Raw genomic sequence first — 25,955 nt, forward strand, 5'->3', positions numbered from 1 at the left:
GAATGTGGGGGGCTGAGGATGCTGGAGACCCAGCTCAGTAGTCATTGTCAGGTGCAGGTCTGTCCACTGCAGCAGGATTCCGGCTGCTAGGAAGGGGTTGGAAGCTGACTTTTGGTGTTGGGGTCAGATTGATTTAACCAAGGCAAAATCTCCATTTGGAGTGGAAACTGAGATACCAGACAGGGCAAGGACCACACATCTGCACTTGGGAAGCAGGCTCATTGTTGACCTAGAGCTGAAGGAGTGAGAAATTGGATTCAGAACCAGAGTCACCAGAGCTCCTAGCAAGTGGGAAACCAAAGGGCCAGCTCTATAGCTCAGGAAGCAATACAGGAGGCTGATAGTGTCATCTTGGGAACACAGGGTTTTGAAAAGACTAAGCAAACTAGAGACCAAGCTTCTTGATGGGAGGCATCTTCCTAGCTATCGCTGAGCTTGGCACCTGATAGGTGCTCAATGTTCGTGGGTGAATGAATTACATGAGTGACTCCATTCTCAAAAAGATGTGGGTAATGAGACTTCTTTTTTTTTTTAAGATTTTATTTATTTATTCATGAGAGATGAGAGAGACAGAGAGAGGGAGAGAGAGAGGCAGAGACAAACGCAGAGGGAGAAGCAGGCTCCATGCAGGGAGCCTGACATGGAACTTGACCCCTGTCTCCAGGGTCACACCCTGGGCTGAAGGCGGCGCTAACCCACTGAGCAACCAGAGCTGTGTAATGGGACTTCTAAGGTGATTTGTTTTGCAACTAGATTTGGCCAGAAAATTAATGTTGTACTGAAGTTTAATAGGAGCAGATGAGCCCAGCAACAGGGGATTTTAAGAGGGGGCTGCTAGCAATTCATGAAAGGGACAGATTCCTTTTTCTTTAAAACAAAAACCTCAGAAACACATTATCACATGCTTAGATGATACAGATGGACCTTCTGTATCATATAAAATGGAAGAGAAGTTTCTATTCGGGTTAATTTGAAGGGTAAATAGTACCAACTGGCCACACAGCTCAAAGGAACCATGGTATGTAAATTGTGGGTAGACCTGACATGGGTCCATCATGCTGCATTAGCCAAAATGTGTCTTTCTTATGAGTTCTGAAAATATGCCCATATTCAGTGATGTTAACATTGTGTGTTACAATATTAAAGATTGTCTAACCCAGCAACTGAGATTTTTGTTATTATTGAACCTTTTTTCTTTCTGATGGTAATTAGCTAGCAGGTTAAGCTAATTACTGCTCCTGGTTTGTGAAACCCACATCATCTGCATGAAGACAGATAAATCTATATGCCATTAGGAAAGACATGATAATTATTCTAATTTTTAAATTTTATTTATTTATTTGTTTGTTTATTTATTTAAAGTAATCTCTCTACCCAACGTGGGGCTCAAATTCATGACCCTGAGATCTAGCTCATGCTAGATCTAGATCTACCCATGCTCTATCAACTGAGTGAGCCAGGTGCCCCATAATAATTATAAATGATAAATCAAATTACTTAGCTACAAGTGTAAAGGGTGAAGGGTTATGTAACTAAGACTCAGTCCTGATCTATAGCATTTGAGTTTTTAATTTGTTTTTTTAAGGAACCACACTTTAATTTTTGACAACGGTATATGATAAGGGATTAAAGCAACATCTATAGACTATCTATGCCAAATCATGTAACTAAGTCCATAAATTATTTCTGTCTATGGAATCAAAGGCCTATATCAGATGAATTAATGTTATCCAGAGTTTAATATTAAAAAAAAATACAATCTGACATTACTTTTCTTCCCAATCTGACATTATTCTTAACTCATCTCTCAGTAACATGAAATGGTTTATGGCAGTGATCTATAATAGAGTAATTGTACCAAAAGCCTGTTAGCAACTCATGGATGATGAAATGAAAAGATTAAATCTGCAGTCTGTTGACAAAAAAGTTGGGACACTTTTTCAGGTACATATGCAACGAATTAATGAGATATTTGAAAGCAAGAAAGTTGTTTGTTTTGAAATTAAGAAACACTATTCTTTCATCCTTCTGTAGGAACTCTACCTGATGGGTTATTTAGAGTAAAAAATTAGTCCAATACTCAGCACAAATTCTAAATATTACTGGCAGTGAAGGATCTTCTAAAACCTTTTATACTCAAGATCATTGATCTTATATAAGTAGATAGAATTACAGAATCCCAATTTAGAAGGGTTCTGGCATTGACAGATGTGGACAAATTTCCCCAGCTATAAATTGGTACTTTGTAACTCATTACATTGTCAATAGAAATATGTATATTTATAAGTACTAAAAGTTATGATATGCGAGAAGCAGATCTCATTAGCCTCATCTCTCTGAAGTCTTCAAGTTTTTAAAAACATTTCTAGGGAATGCAACCATTTCCCCCCCTAAACTTTATTGAAGTCCTACACATAAAACTGATAAACGTAGAGTTTCTTTGATTAAAACAGCTAAGCTTTCTCAGTGGGAGTCAGGAAATCTTTGAGACACCACCAAAGAATATCCCAGGGTCTTGCTGAGCAGAATTTGAAAACCACTAATTGACACTGATGTTCCAAAGGTCAATCCTCAGAGTAAGGTTTTCTTGGACTCAACCCAGAGAAAGCAGAAAGAAGGAAATAATAAAGATAAATGTAAGAGCTAATTAAACAGAAAATAAATATATGAGGATCAACAAAACCAAAAGTTGGTTCTGTGAAAAGACTAATGGAAATGACATACCTGGGAAATATCCATGAGAGAGAGAAGGAAAGCACAAATAAACAATATTAGAAATGGGAAAGGGACACACCTATAAAGATTGCAGATACTAAAAAATAGTAAGAGGATAGGCAAGCTGATACCTATAACCTTGAGAACAGAGTAAACATACATGTTTCTCAAAAATTTAACTTAGAAAAACTGGCTCTAGAAGAAATAGAAAACCGAAAAGTCCTATAATTATTAGCTAATTTGAATCATTGATCAAAATATTTCACCAGACCCTGAGGATTTTACTAGTGAGTTTAACTCAGCATTCAAGGAACAAGTCATTTTCATTGTATTAGTTTGCTAAGGCTACCATAACAAATTGTCACAGGTTGGATGGCTTAACCAACAGAAACGCATTTTCTCTCAGTTCTGGAGAAGTCCAAGATCAAGGTGTTGGCAGGTTTGGTTTCTTCCAATGCTTCTCCTTGGCTTGCAGAAGGCTGCAGTCTTGCTATGTCCTTATGAAGTCTTTCCTTTATGCATGAACATCTCTGGTGTCTTTCTGTGTGTCCAAATTTCCACTTCTTATAAGAGCACCAGTCAGATTAGATTAGAGCTTACCCTAAGGGCTTCATTTTAACTTAATCATCTCTAGAAGTCCTATCTCCAAATATAGTCATATTCTGAGGCACTGGGAGTTTGAATATGAATTTGGGGGATACAATTCAGCCCACAACACTAATATTACACAAACTACTTTATATTACAGAAAATGATAATATACAGCCTAGCTCACTCTAAGGCCAGAGGGAAAATGAGACTAATCTCACTCATAAGAGCATATGGAAAATTCCTGAACAAAATACTTATAGCCTAACCCAACAATGTATTGAAAAATATAATAATCAGAGGGTTGAGTTTATCACAGAATATTATAGTAACTAGAACTCTGTGCTCAGCAATTATGATTCATGGTAACAAGAGTTTTAAATTGATTGGTTTCCCTGTACTTAGTGATTAAAGAAAATGTACTTATTTGAAGGTAAATTTTATTTACATGAGACATGGAATTGTGGGTGGTCTTACATTCTTTAAAATCTACAGGTCTTTCATAAAACTGATTTTTACTGTGATACCTTCCCTATATTTGGTCTTATGTTCATTATGACCTTTTCGTGTGCTGCCAATGCCTCTCAGGAACACCACCATGAAGCTGAAGGATCCACATTCATAAAAACATGCTAGCTTTCACGCAAGTCCTAATGAGCTTCTGGTTGAATTGTTCAGAGGAGAATGCCAGCCTCTGATTTTAAATGTACTCTTAAAGCAAATGTCTATCAGCGTGTGGCTGCTTACATCTGTTATTTTAAGACACTAATCAAGAGGAACATGGCATTTCACCTCCCCAATGTTATTTATGTGCCTTAATATAAAATCAGCGTTGGAAAGCTAATTATGGTATTCTGGATTTTGCAGTCAATAGGCATTTGCGATCATGAGTGGGTGCTATTGAAGAAGAGAAATAAAGAAAATACTGTCAAGCAAAGACTGTTCAGGAAAGCTTATAGATTTAAATATCACTCCAGGAGTTTAAAGACTTTCCATTTATTTACTTATTTATGTTATTCTTTTGTAACAGAAACAAGCTGTCTTATATGTTGTATCTGAAAATCTAAACAAAAAAGCCTTGTGTCTTGTTAGCTGAGGTCACTGTGGTTAAAAAAAAAAAAATTCAGGTCACAAGGACAATCTATTATGATGTCTTCATGAGGTTGGACTAATTTGCCCTGTAGTGTGGCCTCCTCCTATCCCCCAATTCCAGATGGCCATCTTGCCAGTGTAGGTGCTGTCACTAGCTGCAATGGCTGAAACCATGGATGAAGTAGAACAAATCCATACCCATGACCAGAAAAACTCAACATTTGTATCCTGTGGACAGTGGGTCAGTATAATTGTATTTGTATATGAAGGATAACATTTCTCACAATAATTTTATCTGAGGTTTTGAGACAATATTTTGAAGTACTGATGGATTTTTTTTTTCTGTAATTCTTTGTGCCTTGTGACATTTCCTTTTGCCCAGGCAGCTGGGCCTTCTGCACTCACTTCTTTAGGACAGGGTGACTGAACAGCATGCAGAGAACAGTGAAGCTAGCTCTTAACTTTGCAGTTTTAGAAGCTGAGTGCTGGCATAGGGTAAAAGATTAAAAGGATTGCTTGAAGATAATCAAGGAGGCAAATGGACTCAGATCCATTTAGGACACTTTTGGAGTGACCTTGCATCAAGCAGGTTGACAAAGAAAAAGAAACATTTGTGTGGCAACCTGGCAGGTTGCTCGAGAGTGCCATCAAGTTCCTGCCCTCAGTGTGGCACATGAGCAGAAAATGAGCTTGTGAAGCCAGGAGGGCAGTGAGGTTGCCTTCCCCAGCCCAGAGTTATGTGAGAGCAGCAGAATATTTCCAAGTACCCAAGAATAGCATGAACATGGCATGGAGAGGCCATAGACCTGAAAGTTTGGGAAGAAGGCAGAACATAGCAATGACCTCCATGGGTCTCTGATCAGAGACCAGTGAAGGCCAGATGGGATTAAGGACTTCTCAGAGGATGTCAGTATACGCAGGTGATGACCCCAGTGCCACCCTTAAACTCAAGCACAAGGTTACCTTTGCTCTGAGCTTAGCCTCTTCCAGTTACCCTTCTCTCACAGGGCAGGGAATGTGCTACCTGGGGCCCAGACTTTCTTTCCTTGAGTACCTGGGGTCCTGGAACTCCTGGTCCAAACAGCCCTCACCCTAATTCCAGGGCCTGCCTGGGTTGCTTCCCTTGACCCATCTTGGTGAGGGTGAAGGTAGACTGTATCACTGGTGTTTGTACCCCTAGGCCAGAATGGTGGCCGTTGGCAGAGTGTGTTGACAGAAAGTGCATGTGTGGGTATGAGCAGAGCACGCAGCTCTTACAGTGCAGGACAGGCCTGGGGGCAGTAGAGAATGGGCCTCAGCCAGAAGCCGACTCTCAGTGCGGCCACTTTCCAGGTATTATGAAGAATATTTGTTGAGTATAGAATCTCTTTTAATTAACAGTTTCTTAGCTTGATTTATAACTTTAATGTTTAGGTATACGGAATGTGGGCTTTCATTTGTACCCTTGTCCTTGTCTCATCCTCCTGCCCTGCTGTGACTTCTCAGAGCATCAGTCTTTTGCTGTTGCATCCCTGCCACTCTGCTCCATGCCCAGCCTAGGATGGTGCTCAGTATCTGTTGACTAAATGAATTTAGAGAATAATGTCTTTTTTGACAGCTATTCACCTGAAAACCCATTAAAAGTTAACTACTGGCATTTAGAATCCATGAAAATATTCTGGTGGAATTTGGAAACAATACATGGGAGTTGGCATAGATTAGCAGTGCTCAATTATTGTCCAGGAAGTAAGCCCAGGTTTCTACTTCAGCGCTGGCCTTAGCTAGACCCAGTTGGCGGCACATGGACTTCCTCTAGAGCTTGCCATCAGTTGGTCTGGAGCCAATAGCCTGCGCTTCTAGGCAAGCAGGGCTTGGCTCCTGCCCTGTGCTCAGAGACCGTGCTGGCACCACTACAGAGTTCTTGGCCCTGCTTTGCTCTGATTAACCAGGCTATCGGTGGGGCAAACCAGGTCTGTGGTGATGTCTGACCTGCTTCTTCCAATCAGCTTGTTTCAGCAGAGCTCCTTTGCAGACGTATCATCTGAGGGAAGAAATTCTAAAATGAAGACTATTACATAATGATATTATGAATAACACATAGCTTCCTAAAACAGGTCTTTTTCTATTACATTCTCAGATCAGGTTTTAGAAGCAATCCAATTTTAGACTCTTGTAGTAAGAACAAATCTAGGAACCTTCATCAGGTGTGACGCATTTGATGCAAAATATAGATGGACAAAGAATGATGTTGCTCGGTAATAAGCGCAATGACATGATGGTCACTAAAATATATATGAGCTCAGGAAAGTATGTCAAACGACACACTAAAGGATAATCAGGTGAAGGAAGGAGATAGTTAGCCTAGCTTTATATTCAACATAAAACTAAAATGGAGGGTTTCATCCCACATTTACTAGATGGAGAGTTTGTGCCACATTGACTTGGCTTTGGAGGAGTTTTTTGATCTATTGAAGCAGAGCGGACAGACTGGGACATCTCCAGGGTCATGAGCATCCTATGGTGCTGACTGGGTTTGGAGCTTAATTATTTAAATGTTTCCAGACTCAAATGACTGATGAGCTAACATTTTTTTAATTCAGGCTTTCACAGAGCAAGCTGTAAGATGTGCCCAAAGCAAACGCTGTAGAATGCTTTGCTAAATGGATACAAACTGAAAATTCCAAGCCATGCATTTTACTTCGCTATTCACATTTGAAATTACAAATTTAAGATTTTATCCAAATTTCAAGGGAACAGAGCTTGACATCAGTTCCTGTCCTGAGTGAAGTCTTTCATGAAGAGAACTAGAGTTTGTTTTGTTGTTTATAAAGAGAGAAAAAATACTGTTAGAATAAAGAAAAAAGAATGTTGCCAGAATGTTCTACTTAATTTAGCCCTCTAAAGATAAACACACTGGTGAATCATTGCATGCTGATGTTACTATTTTAACACTAATTCTGTAACCTTTTCCTACTCTGGTCTACTGAGTAGGTGGGTTATAGGTAGACTCACTTAGAGGAGAGTTTATTCTTGTCAAACTCCTTTAAAGTTTTCCGATGGCTCAAACTATTTCTAATATAAGCAATCGCTATTGGAGGCCTCTTAAAATAGCACTTTAAAGAATAAAAGCATATTGGAGAACTATTCAGTTTGTAGAGAGTCTATAGAGTTACGATAGCTTACTAATCATCAAACTTAGTAATTGATCTCAAATGAATTGCAGATATTTTATAGCACTATGTGGATGGTAACTGAAACTTGATCGCCCATGTTGCAAAATTGGCCATGGAAAATACTTGCCCTGTCCCCAGCAAGCCAGATCTTTGTATCGCTCTATTCTTTGTCTCCTATGTCTTGATACCATGTCTTTTTAGCATATATTCCATTTTCCAAGTTGAGAGTGACTAACTGGGCTGGCCATCCTTTCTCAGATTTCCCTCTTGGTAGTTACTTGTCTTGTGGTAGAGGCTCTCATTCATCTAGCTGAGCTTCACTGGCAAACGCACTGTCTTATTTAGTTTTGCATCAGAGTATCAGTACTACATGTTGACAGCAAACGTTTCTGAGTGGATAATATAACAGGTTTTCAGCAAGTGAATGGTTTTTAGCTATAGAAATGCCAAATCTCTCAGTAAGAATCACAGCATTGAAATCTGAGGCAGCTTCTAGAGCTTTGCAGCACTTGAAGCAAGTCCTGTGAACTCACTCAGCTGGCTCCTCCTTCTCTGGGTCCTCCCAGTGTCCTGCCCTCACTGCTGCCTCCCTCTTTCCTTTGCTTTTGTTCCCAGCGTCTATATCCAGGCCATATCATCCTGCTCTATACTCTGGAGTTTTCTTTAGACTCCTGGCGTACCTTTTCCCCCTCCCATGTTCTCTCCATTACTGTCGAAGAACCTATTCATTTTTATCTCGGGAAAATCCACTGTAGTCATTGGGAAAACCCAATGAATTCCAGGAAGACAGTTACTCAACCTCATCTCCGAGAAATGGGAGCAATGCTGCTGATTAGCTGATTGCTCTTTGCTCCTTTCAGGCGTGCTGTGAAGGTCAAGGGAACTCCCTCATGTAACACATAGTTTGAGCTGTGCTCTCACTGAAAGATTTTTAAAATCTTATTTTTTTAATTTAAATTCAATTTGCCAACAAATAGTATAACACTCAGGGCCCTCCTTAATGTCCATCACCCAGGCACCTCATCCGCCCATTGCTCCTCCCCTTCTGCAACCCTTTGTTTGTGTCCCAGAGTTAAGAATTCTCTCATGGTTTGTCTTCTCTAATTTTTCTCCACTCAGTTTCCCTCCTTTCCCTTATGGTCCATTTTACTATTTCCTATATTCCACATATAAGTGAAACCATATAATTGTCTTTTTCTAATGACTTATTTCACTCAGCATAATACCCTCCAGTTCCATCCACACTGAAGCAAATGTAGGTATTTGTCCTTTTTTAGATATCTATATCTATCTCTCTCTATATATATATATCACATCTTCTTTATCCATTTATCTATCAAAGGACATTATGGCTCCTTCCACAGTTTGGCTATTGTAGACATTGCTGTGATTAACATTGGGGTGCAAGGTGTCCCATCGTTTCAGTTTTTAAATTCTTAACCCAGCATTGGCCTAAGCAATTTTGGGGTTAGCCTCAGGGACATCCTGGACCCAGTTGTTTGTATGCCATATAGAATTAGATTCTTGGAAGGCCTCCAGTCCATGGTATTGACACTCTTCCTTATAATCCTTCTTTAAAAGTATCTTTTTACTCCCTGCTCAAATCCCATTACAGGTGCCTTTTCTGGTGTCCCTCCCATCACCTATCAGGTTTTCTACCAATTAGCCCTATTCAAGACCTCAGCTATACCTAGGGGAGCAACAGGCGCACTTGGGCTGTCTTTCAGCACATTCCCAGGGAGAGGGAACTTTTAAAATGACTTGTAGTTTGTTAAGATAATGATGGTAAGTAAGCTGAATATGTCTCTCCCCATCCCCCCTCCAGGAGGTCTGCATCCTAGTCTCCAGAGCCTGTCAATATGTTACTTTACATGACAAGGGGACTTTGTAGGTGTGATTAAGTTAAGGGCCTGGAGTTGGGGAAATTATCCCGGATTATTTAATTGAGCCCAATATAATCACACGAGTCCTTATAAGAGGAAGGCAAGGAGGTCAGAGAGGAAAAGGCAATGTGAGAGCAGAAATAGAAACTGGAGCGACGCGGCCATAAGCCGAGGCTGGCAGCTTCTAGAAGTTGGGAGAGAAAAGGAATGGATTCTCTTTTGGAGCCTCCAGAAGGAATTCGGCTCTGCTGATACCTTGATTTTAACCCTATAAGACTTATTTCAGGGGATCCCTGGGTGGTGCAGCGGTTTGGCGCCTGCCTTTGGCCCAGGGGCGATCCTGGAGGCCCGGGATCGAATCCCACATCGGGCTCCGGTGCATGGAGCCTGCTTCTCCCTCTGCCTATGTCTCTGCCTCTCTCTCTCTCTGTGTGACTATCATAAATAAATAAAAATTTTAAAAAAAGACTTATTTCAGATTTCTGACCCCCAGAACTATAAGGATAAATCTAGATTGTTATAAAATACTAAATTGATGGCAGTGTCAACAGGAAACTAAATAAAGATGAAAAGACATAGGCAAATCATATGAGACCCTTAACTGTAGGAAACAAAATGAGGGTTCCTGGAGGGGAGGCAAGTGGGGGGATGGGGTAACTGAGTGGTGGACATTAAGGAGGGCACATGATATAATGAGCACTGGGTGTTATCTGCAATGAATGAGTCACTGAGCTATACATCTGAAGCTAGTAATGCACTATATGTTAACTAATTGAATTTAAATAAAATAATATTTAAAATATATAAAAAAAATTAAAGAAAAAATTTTAAGAAAAAAAGACAATTCAAAAAGCAAATTGAAAGCAGAACTGTAAATCAAGGAGAGAAAGGACCCATAGGATGGCTCATTGCTTCTCTAAGAGCAGCCACACCGGCTCCCCATCTTGGCCTATGTGCCTGCTGGTAAGTTAGAACCTGGTTAGACCTTGATTGCTGTCCAGTGCCTTTCCTTCTTTTTCCCCTTATATCAGAGAGAAAGACTTATCTCCTTTCCCCCCATAGCTCTCAGGGACTTTCCTACAACCATCTTGGAAGCATCTTCCTCAAAGACTGCAGCTAGGTGTTTGCTGTGATGCTCATCAGTACTTCTAGAACTGTTTAGATGACTGGTACGTGGATGCTCACTCTTGTGTGTGCCAAGTTTAGTGGTGTGAATAGTAGGCACGAGATGAGACCCTACTAATTAAACTGGGATCTTATCCCTCTTTTCCTTAGAACAATGGTCTTAGTAGGAAAATTCTGAGACTTCAGTCACCAGGTAAATCAGCCAGCCAAACGTATTCACTACCTTCTGTGTAGTCAGCACTTAGCTCTGGGTGTCCTGTGTTGATATGAGAAATTTGGGTTGTCTACTTCTTCCTTCCTCGAATGCCTGCATAAAGAGGTAAAAGCCACATGATGGGAAAGATTCATTTCCTCAATTAATCTGAAGCGTAAGTATTAGTACTTACCATTTTTACTAATGGATGGCAAAATGTGCTTCTGGAAGAGGATACTAAATTTTCATTGGGCTATTTAAGGAGATAAGGGAGAAATTGATGAATTAGTGAAAAAAAAAGTGACCAGTACTTTTTAGACATGATGGAATTCTCCTGTTGGTGAAATGTGACGTGGCTGAAATTCAGAATGGACCCTGCCAGCACCAGTGTTTGTTTATTTATCCATGCACCACTCACCTAGTCATGTACACATGCTAAAAACAATTGCTGAACACTTAATATGTTCTCAGAGCTCCAAAAACTGACTAGATCCTGCCTTCAGGGACTGTGTATCATAACAGAGCTAATCAATACCTGTTTGATAAGGAATTATCCAAGTTAAGAAACATCTTGTTACTAAAAATATGTTTAGCTACTTAAGTTTAAGGCACTCAGAACCCAGGATACCTTGTTTGATAATTCCAGACAAGTATCCCATGAAGGAAGTTTTCTTGGTTGCAGAGTAGTATGGCCCTTGCCAGCCTGTAGAAAAAGCTCTTTAAGATCCAGTCTAAACCTTTTTCCCCTTTCCCTGCTAGGCAACTAGTTAAAATATCCCACTGTTTCTGTATAGAACCATGAGCCAGGAAGCGATGTGAGAGGTCATCAACCCATTCTGCTGACTTGAGCACAAATGTATTCAAGAACAGGCAGGTCATATAGGTGTGTACAGCTCATCAGAAGACAATAGGGAGTAGTGGGTAGTTTGGCAAATTGAGGGCGTATGGATATGCCTTCCCGAAAGCTCTCGAGGTCTGGCCTTATCAAATCTTCATGTTAGCAGGCCAGATTTGATTAGACTGCCAGTTGGCAGTCCTTGATTGCTCATCTCAGAAAGCAGTAGGCTGACCCTTTCTGAAAGCCTATTAGAGATGGCCGTCGTTAAGTGTTTGGGTGACAGGCTGCCCGCAGTCAGGCCAGCATGCACTTGCCAGCCATCTGCTTGCTGTCTGTTTGGGATGGGCATCTATCATGCTTTTCAGTAAGTGATGGCTTGTCGAGAGAACTTGTTCAGGCTGTATATTCCTGGAGCAGATTCTGTGAACCTGCTTTTCCCTCTGGTTGCTGGTTTTTTAACAGTAGACTCATGCACAAAGCAGCTGTAACTGCTTTTTGAGCAACAGGCCACCCTTTTGGCTGATGGACGAGTCAGGAGCTCTCTTTTGCCAATTACTCAGCACCAAATCAGACAGATACCTTCCTCTGCGTTCTGGTGACTGGTTGTATTGCTGCTGACTCAATAATTTTTTGAGCATTGGCCATAATAAAGTATATGTAAAGTTCCTAAAAACTATTTTTAAAAATCCTTGAAGTGATAAATAAATTGATCTAGATAATGGCAAGCATATATCATTCTGCTTTGATTTATGGATTTATAATTTAGTCTCCCTTCAGAAATAATTTTTCAATACAGTTATCTCCTGGAATTTAGAAGGAGGTTTGTATCTCTTTACAGGCAGAAATTCTACCACATTTATTTTTATACCAATGCTACTGAGTCCTTTTGAAGACCAAGAGATTTTTTTTTTTTGAAGGCACAGGAGATTAGCTTTAAGCATTTTATTAGCCAAATTGAGACAGAAACCTGAAGGCTTAAAAGAAATTATTCTTCACTGTTAAAATTGGGAGTTCAACAAAATCAGATTTTATAAGAAGCAGTTGGGTTTCTCCAGAGAGCCTCCCTGTTCCTGATAAATACATGTAGAGATTGCAGGTGAAGATGCTACAATAAAAGAGACCTAAGTGTAAATCCAGGTCTACAATTTGCACAATCTGAGGCAAGTTTGTCTTAACCCCACCGAGTCTTAATTTTTTTCATGAAAATGAAAATGGGAATAATAGTAATTAGTACTAAACTCAATCTTATCATTAGGCTTAAATGAGGTAATACACAGGGAAAGAATTGGGCATAGTGCCTGGCAAATAGTGCTAAAAATGTGAACTGCTACTAGGGTTAAGTCTCCTGCAACTCAGACAGGAGTGTGAGTTCTGGGTTATAGATTTTTTTTTAAAGATTTTATTTATTTATTCATTAGAGACAGAGAGAGAGAGAGGGAGAGAAGCAGAGACACAGGCTCCATGTAGGGAGCCCAACGTGGGACTCGATCCCAGGTCTCCAGGATCACACCCTGGACTGAAGGCAGTGCTAAACCACCAAGCCACCGGGGCTGCCCATGGGTTATAGATCTGGAAGAGAAGGAAGAAGCTCATCGGTGGTCTCCCACAGTCAGAATGATCTGGGGAAAGGTCCTCATGGAGCCTGAGATACCGACAAGTTGCTGGTCAGAGTTTAATGAGTAAATTTTCACTGTAAACCCCCCCACCCCCAAGATTTCCCCTGAATGTTTGTGTAGAGCGAGGCCCAGGCACAGGCCTGCTTTCCATTTTGTGTTGGGCTACAGCTCCAGGGCTGAGGCATGCTAGACTTACACCCAAGAAATCTCATCTGGATGTCAGGATTTACTTCTTAGGGCACCCCCCAGGCTTATTGGTTGTTTTAGAAAAACTAAATATATCTTACATATTGGGGAACCATCTCTCTGTGGCTTTGTCATGTTTCATTTGATTTCTTTCACTGAGATGGGCTGGTGGCTCCGTTTAGCTTTCTAGCCACCAATGCATTTATTTTGAGATTCACTGTCAAGTAGGATCTGCCAGCGTGCACTCCTTGGTCCAGATGATCCTTTATTCCCTCTCACTCTTTTGTATCATTATCATAAGAGAAATGTCTTCCTGGACTTCCATTTTTGTGACTAAAGAGGGACTTCTGTGTTCAGGGACACCTCCTTGAGGACGCAGTTGGAAGCCTGTCTTTTTCATCCTATAGAAGCAGTTATTGTAATCGACATCAAGTGCCAGAAAGGTTCAAGGCAAAAATTATGGGCTAAATGCCTCCCTCCCCACTTTTTACTAGATTTTCCCAAACTGTGGCCAATAGTTCTATTGGAGTTATAAGAGGTGAAATAAGTTTGGGAAACCTTGGTAGATCATATTAAGAAGTAAGGGTTTATGAAAAAGAGTTCATCCCTCTGATCTTTCTTCTGAGAAATGGGACATGGAATCTGCTGAAATTCAAGGGGAGTGAAAATGTGCCTGAGAATTCAGTGACCAACAGAGAAGTTGGATACGTGAACCTCATCTGTGGTAATAGCAGCAGGCCCTAAAAAAAGAAAAAAGACAGATAATAAAGAGTAGAATCAGAATCAGGGGAACACATGGAATTTTGATGGAAGGAGTTTGTGTTGTAGATGGCTGGCAAGCAAAGCACTGCAGTAATCTAAATCAGAAAAAAAATAGCATGTTCTCTCAATACATGTATATTTATTAATTTAGAAATTATATACATGGATCACTGTAATATTGTATCATGTATATTATGTAGCATAAAAATAAAACACTTTTAAGGTCAAGATCAAGGAGAAATAAGCAATATTTCAAAAATAACAGAAGTTTGTTTTAATAAGACTAAAGTCCTATGGCAAAAATCACTAATTTTTTTAATGAGGCAGAGATGGAGTATGCATTATTAATTTTTGAATCTTGGTTTAATGTTTTAAGAAACAGCAACCCGATGGTTTGATTCTCTAGTTTATCTTGATACATGGCTTTAATGAACAATCAGAGTTGAAAAGAGATCTTTTTGAAGAAGTGCACCTTTGACCTTGCAAAATTGTAATTCATTGCCAGCAACCTTTCATCAAAACTCTTGGTTGCAGTTCAGCTAGTAAATGGCTTTCTCGCCCATTTTCATGGGTTCTTCTTGAAAACTAATCAATATGTGTTGCATCTTTGGATTTTAGCAAATGAGTTGAAAATTCACACAAAAGAAAAAGTAAAAGAAAATTCACTGAAATTCTTCATTATGAAGCTTTTCAAATAAAGAATTCAGTTTCCTAATCTATATTAATTCCATGCTGTGGAGCTATTTACTATATGTTCCAAGTCTGACATTTAGAAAAGTGAAGGTGCCATGAAACATTGTATTTTAAGTATTATTATAGCTTAATAATTTATCTCTTATATAAATGTAAATATTAAATAGAAGTTCTAATAATTTATCCCCTCACAACAGTGGATCACTTTGCACCCTCCTTGGTGTATTATTCAATCCATTGGAGAGACAATTAGTATAAGTAACCAAACTACTTCTATTCTTTTAATGGTTGATATGTTTATATATATATATATATACACACACACACACATATATATAATACATAATTATACATATACATACAATACATTATATACATTATTTATTTATTTTTAAAGATTTTATTTATTTATTCATGAGAGACCAGAAAGACATAGTCAGAGGGAGAAGCAGGCTCCCCGCGGGGAGTCTGGTGTGGAACTCAATCCTAGGGGATCACGCCGTGAGCCAAAGGCAGATACTCAATTACTGAGCCACCCACATACCTCTATATCTTCCAATTTAAAATCTAAAATTATTCATTATGTCTGAATCTAAATCTAAAAATATTCAGTGTTTCTCTTCTCCTTTCACACTTGGAATTCTCATTGAACATCCACCTCATGTTTTGTTATGGTTTTCCAGTTTGACCTCTTTTTGCCCATTTTTTCATTAATTTTGAAATGCCTGTTTCACAATCAATAGCTATTTAAATATACTAATACATGTTATCAGCTTCTTACTCGTTTTTCATCTTGTGCCTTCTCTCTGGATTTATTTCTCATCTTGCTAAAGTGCATCCTTTGGTGATTTTTAGACTCTTTGTGTCTAGGAGAGTGCCAATGTTCTGCTCATGAATGGGAGTATAGCCTAATGTGAAATTCAAGGTTGACAGTTACTGTCAGCATCTTGCCTGCTGGCATCAGTGATTGCTAATGAGGAGTCTATGTTGGTCTCAGTGTTCTAACTCTCTCTTTCGTTTCCAAGACTTCCCATGAGTTATCTTCCAGATTCTTGTATTTTTGTTTCTTTTTTTTCTATTTCTTTTTGATGTCATGCTTTCATTTATCTCTTTGATATATACAGTTATTAAAAAATCTTTATAAGACTCTTCCATAACATCAAAATCATTGAGATTGAAATCATGTTTTATTGATTATTCTACTTACTTGGTTTTGAAATATTAGCAATCTTAAACAATTTGAAATTCGCTTGCACATTCAGATTGAGTGGAAGGTTTTGTTCTGTTTTTTGCATTTTTGGTTGGCTTTGACTCTTTTTTTGCTCCTCCTCTTTTCATAGTTCTGTGGTTTCGAGTTGCCTCCACCTTGCTCTGTGGTCTTCCAGTCTAGAGTCAGGTCTATCAATGACATCTTGGGGCTCCTGCATGATTTTGAGGAGGATATTGGTGATCTAGCATTGAGGGACCCATCAAGAAGCTGATTTTGTTCTTGGTTTTAAGGATTTATCCTCCCTATGCCCATCTAGGCTTTATAAAGTCATGGCTTCTAGAACTGGATCAACAGCCATTTTTTCTGCAACTTCTTTTCTTAATTCAGGGGGCCTCATTGAAGCAAAACCTGGCTCTCACCCTGCCTTTCTCCTGTGGAGCTCTTTGAAACCTGTCACCACATAGGTGCCATGGCTTTGCCCCCAGCCTGTCTTTTCCACCTTGAGCACATCAGCCTCAGCAGAAGCCTTTTTACTGCTTTGAGCTTTTGGCTCCTTTCTGACTCATGGAAGTCGTTTGCTTTGTAAGCCTCGCTATGACTAACCTACTTAATATTTTATCTATCATTGCTGTATGTTTGGAACAGAAGGGTAGTGTCTAAGTGTGGACTCACCAAACCACCTTAATCAACAGTCCACACATGTCAGATGACCGTGTCATTAAATGTCCGTGTCATACAATAATGAAGTCGTAGCTTCATTAAGGTCTAGATACCAAGAAAAGTTCCAAGTTCCATGACACTGGAATGTGTCATGGCTTCATGTGAAGGTGTTATTTAAGTCTATGTAAATGGAAGGCTTTTTCTAAGGACTGCATACAAGGGAGAGAAACAAATATTAATAAGTAGTTCAGGAGGCACTTTACACTGGAAGAGAAATCTCAGAGGAGAATGGCTAGGAATAATGGATGACATAGGTATGTCAAGTAAGTATTGTCCTAAAGTCCAGATAATAGAACATTAGATAAATGTCTATTTTTTTTGCCCTTATTTTCCTGGAAATACTATCTGTTGCAATACTTCCTCTTGTGAACTTTTTAAAAATAGTTCAGGGATTTGGTTTAGTACTTAGGAGAGTTATTAATCCAAGCACTTTGCTCATTGTCCTATCAATATACAGTAGCTGTTCTTATAAAAGCAGTATCTGAAATCTTTTCAGAACAGATTTCCAGTAGAATCTATTCCCCAAGGTACTGAGAGCAAGCCTGACTACTTCCTAATTGGTAGTCAATATCTTAGCACTTCTTTATTTCTTTGGGTGAATCAGAAAGTGAGAAAGATCAAGACAGTCTCATAGGCTGATCTGGGTGTCCCAGGGATCTGCCAGGTTAAGCAATATGATTATATGGACAATTCATTATCTTAATTTTTCCATTCTAAGGAGCAAAGTCTAACTTTGCCCAGAAGCATCCCAGTTGGTCCCCTGAAAGCCAAACCATATTTTTAGCCTCTGATTCTCGATTTGCTACACCTCTTGGAAAACCGTGTCTGCATCTTGTTCTCCACAGTATCCATTTGGACTGCTGTTGGTCTACTTGGACTTGGATCACACTAGACTACAGTCAGAAAAGGGAGAGCCTGAGCCCTGGTGGCGCAGCGGTTTAGCGCCGCCTGCAGCCCAGGGCGTGATCCTGGAGACCCTGGATCGAGTCCCACGTCAGGCTCTCTGTATGGTGCCTGCTCCTCCCTCTGCCTGCCTCTGCCTCTCTCTCTCTCTCTGTCTCTATGAATAAATAAATAAAATCTTAGAAAAAAAAAAAAAGAAAAGGGAGAGCCTGATTGCCACCAGCAACCTTCTGTGGCCCCAGCACATGAAAGCATCTCATAGGAAAGTTAAGAAATAATATGAGATAAGCAGAACTGTTCTAGGAAGCCACAATATTATCTTCTTTGAAATTGAGAGAGAGAGAGAGAGTAGCTAATAGAGCTTTTTGAAGAAAGTTGTAATAAATGGCCAGGTTATCAGCAGGTGCTTGGTGACATTTGAAGGTGTTAGATGCCCATGCTGTTGCTACCTTAGCAGATCAGGCCTGGAATCACAAATGTCTTGCAACCAACCTCAGGCCAACTACCCTTTTAAAACCCCCATGGTGACAGGTTGTTGCCTTCTTTCTGTAGGTAGGATAGCATGGAGGTTATTTTGAATGCAGGTTCTCGCCTCAAACATATTAGTCTGATCCAAAGAGAGCTACGGAGTATACATATGAGAAGGCTAATAAAAAAAGGAATTAAGCTTATCTTTGTTTTTTTTTTTTAATTTTTATTTATTTATTTATGATAGTCACAGAGAGAGAGAGAGAGAGAGAGGCAGAGACATAGGCAGAGGGAGAAGCAGGCTCCATACACCGGGAGCCCGATGTGGGATTCGATCCCGGGTCTCCAGGATCGCGCCCTGGGCCAAAGGCAGGCGCCAAACCGTTACGGCACCTAGGGATCCCTTATCTTTGAAACATACTCTAGAACTTTAGACTTATTGATGCTCCTACTGGACCACACGGCATCTCTGGGACAATTAGAAAGGGCCTGGTAAACATTTTATATGCAGGCATTCCCAACTAGGGCATGTTAACTATAAGTCTGAATTAAATCAAGTGAAGGAGTAGATTCTTGCGGAGCTTGAGGAAAATGTACCACTCGTTGCGCTTTTCCATTGTTACAGTGCCATCTTGTGATGCCAGATAGGAGCAGAAGACGGGCAGTGGTGGGCTGGTGGAGAATGCAGAGGGATCCAGAGCAGATGTGTCCATGGCAGTTTATGCTGTTTGTAAACAGCCTCATTCTTAATAGCCACTCAGTTTTAGTTTCATAATACCTAGACATCTTTCTTTGTTGTTCATCCCTTGTTTATCTCTTACATCTTCCAAAGCAGCTGGAGAGGTCTGGGTAGGGGCCTCATCAGGTGAGGAAGGGAGCTAGAGCATTCCTAATAAGGTAAGGGAGCCTGTGGCAAAACAGTATAAGGGATTATTTTCTACTCTTTTAAATTGCCAAGAGGTACTGAAGGATCATAGTCCCTCATCTGAAACCGTTGGTGTCAGGTGTGTTTCAGAATTTAGAATTTTTGCATTTTAGGAAGGTAAAATAATGCATACACAAAATACTACATATCATCCCCAGCAGGGTCCAAACAGATTCTCATAATAATGACATTAAAACTCTTGTTTTAAAACATGTGATTTACTCAAAATGAGATAACCAAAGATCTTAAATAGCTTCCCATCACTTCAAGTCATGTTGTGGCACAATGGTATTTTGGAGCACAACTTTAAAAAAAGAAAGAACATTAAGCTTTTCTGGATTTTGAAATTGTGTATGAGAGATTACGATTATTATATAAATCACATCATGAGTTAAGCAGTATTTAATGGTTTGTCTTTGGAACCTAACCGCTGTTTATGGGATCAAGTGTTTTTCAAATGACCAACAAAACAAATATTTGGCATATAATTCATTTATAATTTGGCGACTGATGGTATTAGTGAAAATAATCATGAGTCTCATTTTGAACCGCATACAGAGCTAACATATTCATATTAGTCAATATGCACTGTCAGGACATGATACTTCTTAGCTACTCCTTACCAGAATCTCAGACTTCATAAAATAGTTTCTCTTCCTTTTGTCATTCATATTTCCCTGTTAACTCCTAGTTAGCTTGCCCTAGATTTCTCCTGATGACACTCAGTCTGGGTGCTTGGCAGCCTTAATCAGGGCAAGTAGATGAGATATGGAAGCCACAGTGATTTCAGTCTTATGGGATCCAGGCATTTAAAAACTATGTGAAGAATATTTTTTTAAATTAATAGAGTGATATATCTTTAAAATTGTGGCAGATTTGAAATAATGTGGATAATGTCTCAGTGCAAAATCACTGAGAGATTCAACTTTTCTTCGAAGCAAATATTTTTGTGCTAGTACTGATATCATAAATGGAGTATTTTGTGTAAACAATGAAGGAACCTCACATCTGTAGGAAAACTGAAAGTTATGTTAAAAACAAATACTTTGAAGCTGTTGAAATGGAAGATAAGATTATAAATAATTTGCAAGTGGTTTGTCACCAGGAATTCCAATGACATACAGAAGTGCTAAATAAATGAATTGCTCTTCCAATTGAGCAACCCTGAGGGTATGATAACACCACAACTTTTTAAAAAAATCTTGTCAAATAGAAAGTCTCTAGAGCCTTACTGTACTGTGCATTCATTGTATCATAGTTAAATAAGGGTATTGTAAATTTTTTTACTATATCTGAGAAATGCAGAAAACAGTTGTGCTGTCCCCAAAATTTAATGTCACAACAGCCACAGATAGGCTATGGCACATAATTTCTTCAGCACTCTGCCCATCCTTATGCCTTGATATCGAAAGTAGTTTTAGGTGACTTTGCATCTTGCACGGCCAGACTTAAGAAAAGAAATGTACTTTCCTGTGTAAGTAAATGTATTTTTCTTGATCCTCAGCTTTCTGTTACTTGGGTGGCTACAGACTGTGACAGATGGTAGAGTCTCCTGATATCTTTTGACAATTATTTCTAGTGTGATTGGTGATGGTTAGTGAAATTCCTTTGAATTTCTCTGTTAGGATAGGTGGGCAGAATTTTGACCAGAAATAGGGACACTCATCATGATGAAAACACAACCAAAATGGGATGACAATACGCAGCTTCTTAGCATGTATTTAGTGCAGAAATATGAAAGATAGCCTTTACTTTAAAATGGTTTTTCTGCTATTCCTTGCTCACCCCCAGTGACAGTGACAACCACCACCACAAACTTTAAAATTCTAAATTGAAAAGTTGCCCAGTCATTCAGTGATGTCAGTGATAAAGGCTGAACTACATTTAGATCAACCCCAAAGAAAGGCTCACTTATTATAGTTTTAAAGATTCCTTTTCACCTTTTAATTATCTGTGCCTTTTACTGCTCACATTTGCTCTGGCATCTTTTGGAAAAGCACTGTGTTCTGCATAGCATGTGCACTTCTTTTTGGAAATGTGCAGTATACTCAACATTGCAGTGATTTTTTTTTCTCTCCTTTGCTTGGAACAGAGGTGAAAACCCCAGTGGATTCGAGTATCCACTTGATAGGCTCAGTGTCTCTTAATCAGCCTGTAATGGAGCTAATGGCTGTTTGTCATCCTTGGAGATATAAATTTCCTGGCGGTGTCTCCTGCAGACAGTGCATGAAGTATGCTCTGTGTGCCAGCAAGGACTGATAATCTGCAGAAGGGCAGGGTGCTTCGTTAGCCAGGAGAGGAGCTGGGGCTCCCCGGCTGCCAGGCTACAGAACTCGCCTCGCCACTCCTGAGACATGGACAATGCCGGTAGGTAAAGCAAGCGTGGATTCTTCCCAGCCCCTGGGCTCGTTTGCAGCCTGCATCCTTTGCTGCAGGAGGTTTGCTGATGTGTTGGTCTCGTTCTGCACTTAAACGTTCAAGACCGGGAGACATGTAATGTGCTACCCCTGCTGCATTGTCCACAAGGCGGTCAGTGTTTGCTTTGAAGTTCGGCAATTGGGAATGCAGCTCGCAATTCCACATCCACCTTTTCTGAGACTGCATGATTATTTTCTTTAGGCTGCAGGAACGGTGCTGTTGGATCCTTTTGTGCTCAGAACAGGGGGTGAAAAAATGCCTACAGTTAATGAAAAAACTATTACGAAGGGGTGGCAAAAGGTAGATAGAGTTAATAAGCTAAACATAATTTCTTTTTTCAGCGATACCGTGAGCCCAGGGTAACAGGAGACGAGTTCTTGGGTCTTAGGTTTCGTCTGCACATTAGGATGAAATGTAGAAAATGTCTCAATATCCTCAGAGATTTTAATTTCAGAGTATGGACATTAGTGGCCAATCATGCATGTACCTTTTAAAGACGTATTTGTTTGTAAGATCTTGCCAGCTAGACAGATGTAACTATTGAAATATTCTAGTGCCAGTTAAATGATTAGCATACGATTATTTCTCACGTAGAACTTTTTTTTTCTTTGCTGTATTGAACTTTTGAGAAGGTATACGCTCCTCATGTCAGTGTCATTGACACTAAATGCAGAATTCTCCCAAATGTGTTCTGGGTTCTCTGTCTCCTGAAACTCATTAGCTCAGTTTCTCAGCCTCTGTCAGTCTTACAGCAATGCCCTACAGCGTCTTGAGACACGGGCAGCTCTGCTGATGGGGTGCATCGTTTAAAACACGTCCTACGCAGTCAGACCACCCCTTTTTAGTAAAACATACTTGTTTATGGCATCTGGCTATTTCAGTCCTTGGTGCAGGTAGCATAGGTAAGCAGAAATCTTGCAGGCAGGGTGTATCTTGCAGGCAGGGTGTTTTGAGCTCTTCTATGAAATAGTTCACCAGGAACAAACCTCTGTGACTAACATAATTTTGTATTTGACATTGAAGGCAGTGAAATGAATTGGAACAGTGAAATATTAGGGATGAGAATTTCAGGGTTGTGGAAGAACCAAAACAAGTGCTGGGTGAGTGTGTGTGTGTGTATGTGTGTGTGTGCGCGCGCGCGTGTGTAGTAGCAATAGTAGTAGTAGGAAAGAGGCTGGATTGATGTATGTGTATATGATGTATATGTGCATAGGTAGGTATGATATTCCATGACAAGGCACAATTTCAGGAGCCACCAAAAACTTCTCTAATTATAGAGGTAGAGTGAGTAAAAAATAAATAAACTAGAATCCCTGATTTAGCCTCATTTAAAACTTCTGCCACCCACAATTAATTATACTGACGTCCTGGAAGAATTATCACTTTAATTCAAGTAAATGCCTTTCTTAACTGACTCATATATTTATTTAAAGGCCATTTAAGAAAAGGAAAGAAACTGCTAAAGCAGCCTCTTTATAGGCATAAAAACTGCTGAGGGTCATGATTTACTTTTTGGCCAACTATAGCTTAGGGGAATACGTGTTTTCTCTATTTGTACTTATATTTATTTATGCTTTCAAATGCCATTAATAAAATACCTCTGCCTCTGACACACTTAAGAATATTTAAGCACTTTGTCAAGTGGCTTTTAAAGCAGCAATTTCTACATCATTTCAAATTTTTGGTTGAAACTCCAGTATAGGTATGTCTACCTTTGAGTGGAATAACAGGCTTTTAAATGGCATTGTTTGAATATTTCAGAAATAACATCTTTCTTATAATGGCCAGTTGACTGTCAGTGATCACTTTTCATGGTAATTTGTTGATGACATAAATAGACCCTTTTACAGCAGGGAAATGTAAACATCCATCACATACATACACTTCAATAAATTGTATTGACTATAGGAAGGCATTTAAGATAGTACTGGTAAGTGGCCACCCCCTCCCACCCCCCCAAAAAAAGAAAACAAAATCCCTGGAAATGCTTTTAGCATGATACCAAGACACCCAGTTAACTTGGAGCACTGCAATTTCTCCCATTTAATTTAAACAAGAGAATGATATTGAATACCTGCCTAAATTGTTCCAGCCAGAAATGGGCTCAGGCCTTGGATATCAGAGGCTAGCAGTTTAGAGCTGGTCATAGTTCTAACCATTAAACCATCAGTTTCAAGGCTTCCTTCCAGCAGGGCTTTCTGTGTCAGGCTTTGGATAATTGTCAAGCAGAAACACAACTATGAGTACACACACATAGAGACACACACTCACAAGCCAAGTGCCTCCAATTTATTCACATCACACAGAACACTGCATTGGAGATATTTGCATGTTTCCTGTTGTTAATACATAAGGAAGAGTTGCTGCCTGGGACTCTGGCTCTGTACGTGCATCTGTGCACATTTCAGCAAACATGCCATTGTGAGTCTGTCCACCCTTTCCTTAGCAGCAAAGAGCTGTCTTTGGCATTCCTACTATCTCTGAGAAGGAGACATCCCTTCCCCATAATTGCTGGCTTATGTATTCCTTTAAAAGCTTTTCCTGGAATAACAATAAAATATTTATCAAATAGTACATGTGGAATATGTCAAGGCAGTTTTAGCAATATCTAACCTTTTCTTCTTCTTCTTTTTTTTATATGACTGTTTCTTCTTATAAATTCTGTGATGGTTCACATGACGCTCTTTTACAAAAACAAGTCTGTGATTACAAGTTATTCTATCCCTGCTTTTGAGACCCCCCACTGCTCCTCACCCTATCCCTCCTCAAGTGGTTCTCATGTGTGAGTTATGAAAGAGATGTTACAGCAAAGTTGATTAGTAGTGTGTGATTGATGTCTGAAAAACAATGTTTTTGAAATGTTATTCCATATTGTATAGGGGCAGAGTATTATAAAGAGTTCTACAGCATTGGTGGGGAAAATTCTTCATTGGTTGGGATCAGGATATTTCCATTGCCGTGTACAGGTTATAAGAGGCACACTCGTTTGGAAAGGAGCTGACAAATGTGAGTCACTGTGCCCTCACCTTACATTCTAGCCTAGTGGCTTTACAGGCTTTTGACCCTTGATGTACAATAGTTGAATTTGAGAAATTCACAGTCTTCTAGCTCCTTGTAAAAAAGACTGGAGAGTTATTTGGGAATCAGATTGAGGGAAAGTTTATAAGAGAATGATCAAGAGCACCTGATAATCTGAGATGAACACCGGCTCTGCCACCTGCCATCCCAGTGACCATGAGCAAGTTATCTAAAACCTGGGTTTATTTTTTCATTTGTGAGTGCCAACAATAATTGTATCCATCTTATAGGATTGTTATGAAGAGAAAATAAGACACTACATGTAAAATTTGGTACAATATGGTACTTCTCAATGCATGTTGGCTGTTTAAAGAACCATCCAAAAATTGAAGCAGAGTTGCTTTATGAATAAATATACACTCTAGCAGGATGGCCCTGGCAGCGTGATGTTGGTGTAGAAAGTAAGCACTTAGAATCAGATGCTAGTCAGGTGGCTGTACCAACAGCGTAATTGGAAATCGAGGTGGGTGGTGAAATGTGAACACGATTGAGTGGTGCATTGCATCAGTTGAAGCATGATGAGTGGATGAGAAGGCAGGGGAAAAGAGACCAATCAAAGCAGACTTTCGAGGTTTCTAGTGAGAATCTAAGATAATAATAATATTTCTATACTGTGGAATACCAGGGGAGTTTTAAAGGGAAGACAACAATGAGTTCTGTTTTGGACTTGTTGAATTTGAAATACTTCTGTGTTACCCGCTAGCCTTAATAGCCATTCAGTGATAACTTATACAAACACACACACAGACACACACACACACACACACCACAGAGGCACACATGCACACACGAAATTCCTTACTAACCATGGATTTGGGATAATGCAGGGTTGTTTTTTACACCCAATTTAAAATCTTTCCTACTTTAATCTGCTTCGTTTAGTTCATCCCAGTAGACCCAACAGCAGTTACTGCTTCCTTGAGCCCTGCCTGCCAGACGGATCCTATAGGTGATGTAGAGAAGAGAGACTTTCAAATGCTTCTTGACAGTCCTTTTAACACAGACAAAGATAAGACCAGGTCCAGAGAAACATGCCCCTAAGCACTGAAATAATATTGGTAAAGAATAAGCTGTTATGTAAGAAAATGTAAGCACAAACACATTTTATTTCAAACTGGTTCAAAAAACTTTCCTAGGAGAATCTACCTTGGCAGCTCAGGCTGTCATTGCCAAGTTCCCAAACAACTACAGATGGTGATTCAGGAGAAGGGTTACCTAATGGAGCTGACTTTCCTATGTGAATTAATTTGTTTTGGAAATGAATGCTTTCTAGGACATTTGACTATGTTTAAAAACTATATTTGGTGCAATTTAAATTTTTTTTCTCTAATTCCCTACTTTCATGGTATCTTGGTTTTAGTAGCTATAATTTTGTAAACTGTGACACATT

The 25,955-nt window shown here is 39.5% G+C and overlaps 1 protein-coding gene and 1 long non-coding RNA gene across 3 annotated transcripts in view; one reads left to right on the forward strand and one right to left on the reverse strand.

The window, feature by feature from the left end:
- Positions 1 to 359: 359 nt before the first annotated feature.
- LOC125755598 (uncharacterized) overlaps positions 360 to 25,955 on the reverse strand; it is an 82,758-nt gene continuing 57,162 nt past the window's right edge. Inside the window, exon 3 of the long non-coding RNA XR_007412444.1 lies at positions 360 to 6,415. This is a non-coding gene — a long non-coding RNA (uncharacterized LOC125755598). The remainder of the gene's footprint in view (positions 6,416 to 25,955) is intronic.
- Positions 4,515 to 25,955, forward strand: part of PHACTR2 (phosphatase and actin regulator 2) — a 205,669-nt gene continuing 184,228 nt past the window's right edge. The window contains exon 1 of one of the 2 annotated variants that reach the window (XM_035700908.2): positions 4,515 to 4,636. Coding sequence is in view for 1 of the 2 variants with exons in the window: in XM_025422451.3 (XP_025278236.1) it covers positions 21,424 to 21,436 (13 nt within the window). In the remaining variant the exon portion in view is untranslated. Of the gene's footprint in view, positions 4,637 to 21,136; positions 21,437 to 25,955 lie in introns of those variants that run through there. The other variant, XM_025422451.3, reaches the window with a different exon arrangement.

Source organism: Canis lupus, chromosome 1 (genome assembly GCF_003254725.2).
Source record: "Canis lupus dingo isolate Sandy chromosome 1, ASM325472v2, whole genome shotgun sequence".
Taxonomy (NCBI): domain Eukaryota; kingdom Metazoa; phylum Chordata; class Mammalia; order Carnivora; family Canidae; genus Canis; species Canis lupus.